This window comes from Lepidothrix coronata, unplaced genomic scaffold, assembly GCF_001604755.1.
Source record: "Lepidothrix coronata isolate B3197 unplaced genomic scaffold, Lepidothrix_coronata-1.0 Scaffold1317, whole genome shotgun sequence".
Classification (NCBI taxonomy): Eukaryota; Metazoa; Chordata; class Aves; order Passeriformes; family Pipridae; genus Lepidothrix; species Lepidothrix coronata.
This window is the reverse complement of record NW_016691497.1, coordinates 3,264-4,912: the sequence shown is the minus strand read 5'-3', so window position 1 is coordinate 4,912 and position 1,649 is coordinate 3,264. Positions and strand designations below refer to the sequence as shown.

The 1,649-nt window shown below is 55.2% G+C and overlaps 1 protein-coding gene across 2 annotated transcripts in view; it reads left to right on the top strand.

Moving 5' to 3' along the window:
- Nucleotides 1-11: 11 nt before the first annotated feature.
- Nucleotides 12-1,649, top strand: part of LOC108510555 (cytochrome P450 2A11-like) — a 4,390-nt gene continuing 2,752 nt past the window's right edge. The window contains exons 1-2 of one of the 2 annotated variants that reach the window (XM_017840231.1): nucleotides 12-133; nucleotides 655-673. In XM_017840231.1, coding sequence (XP_017695720.1) covers nucleotides 48-133; nucleotides 655-673 — 105 coding nt within the window. In that variant the 5' untranslated portion in view covers nucleotides 12-47. Of the gene's footprint in view, nucleotides 153-654; nucleotides 674-1,649 lie in introns of both variants that reach the window. The other variant, XM_017840233.1, reaches the window with a different exon arrangement.

The following is a 1,649-nucleotide window of genomic DNA, read 5'->3' as shown; positions in this document are numbered from 1 at the left end:
GGTTCGTGCCGGGTCCCCCCCGGCGCATCCCGAGGCTGCTGGGCCGGATGCGGGAATTCATCGCCCGCCACGCCCGCGACCACGCCCGGACCCTCGACCCCCGGGGACCCCCCCGCGACTTCATCGACGCCTTCCTGGCACAGCGGGAAAAGGTGGGAATGGCAGGAATATTGGGAATACTGGGAATGGTGGGAATGGTGGGAATGGCGGGAATGGCGGGAATAGTGGGAATAGTGGGAATGGTAAAAACGCCCGGACCCTCGACCCCCGGGGACCCCCCCTGGGACTTCATCGACGCCTTCCTGGCACAGCAGGAAAAGGTGGGAATGGCGGGAATATTGGGAATAGTGGGAATGGTGGGAATAGTGGGAATACTGGGAATAGTGGGAATAGTGGGAATACTGGGAATAGTGGACTGGGAATAGTGGGAATGACGGGAATATTGGGAATAGTAAAAATGCCCAAAGCCTGGACCCCCAGAGCCCCCCCTGGGGCTTCATCGACGCCTTCCTGGGGCACCGGGAAAAGGTGGGAATGGTGGGAATATTGGGAATGGTGGGAATGGTGGACTGGGAATAGTGGGAATAGTGGGAATGGTAAAAACGCCCGGACCCTCGACCCCCGGGGACCCCCCCGCGACTTCATCGACGCCTTCCTCCAGCACAGGGAAAAGGTGGGAATACTGGGAATACTGAGAATACTGGGAATAGTGGGAATACTGGGAATAGTGGACTGGGAATAGTGGGAATGACAGGAATACTGGGAATAGTAAAAATGCCCAAAGCCTGGACCCCCAGAGTCCCCCCTGGGGCTTCATCGATGCCTTCCTGGGGCACCGGGAAAAGGTGGGAATGGCGGGAATATTGGGAATATTGGGAATATTGGGAATGGTGGGAATGGTGGGAATAGTGGGAATACTGGGAATACTGGGAATAGTGGGAATAGTGGGCTGGGAATAGTGGGAATAGTGGGAATAGTGGGAATAGTGGGAATGGTAAAAACGCCCGGACCCTCGACCCCCGGGGACCCCCCCGCGACTTCATCGACACCTTCCTGGCACAGCGGGAAAAGGTGGGAACGGCGGGAATGCTGGGAATACTGGGAATGGTGGGAATGGCGGGAATAGTGGGAATAGTGGGAATAGTGGGAATAGTGGGAATAGTGGGAATAGTGGGAATGGTGAAAACACCCGGACCCTCGACCCCCAGGGACCCCCCCTGGGACTTCATCGACGCCTTCCTGGCACAGCAGGAAAAGGTGGGAATGGCGGGAATAGTGGGAATACTGGGAATGGTGGGAATGGCGGGAATATTGGGAATAGTAAAAGCGCCCAAAGCCTGGACCCCCAGAGCCCCCCCGGGGTTTCATCGACGCCTTCCTGGGGCACCGGGAAAAGGTGGGAATGGTGGGAATATTGGGAATATTGGGAATAGTGGACTGGGAATAGTGGGAATACTGGGAATAATGGGAATAGTGGGAATAGTGGGAATATTGGGAATAGTGGGAATAGTGGGAATAGTGGGAATACTGAGATGGGAATATTGGGAATGTTGGGAATAGTGGGAATAGTGGGAATACTGAGATGGGAATATTGGGAATGTTGGGAATAGTGGGAATAGTGGGAATACTGAGATGGGAATATTGGGAAT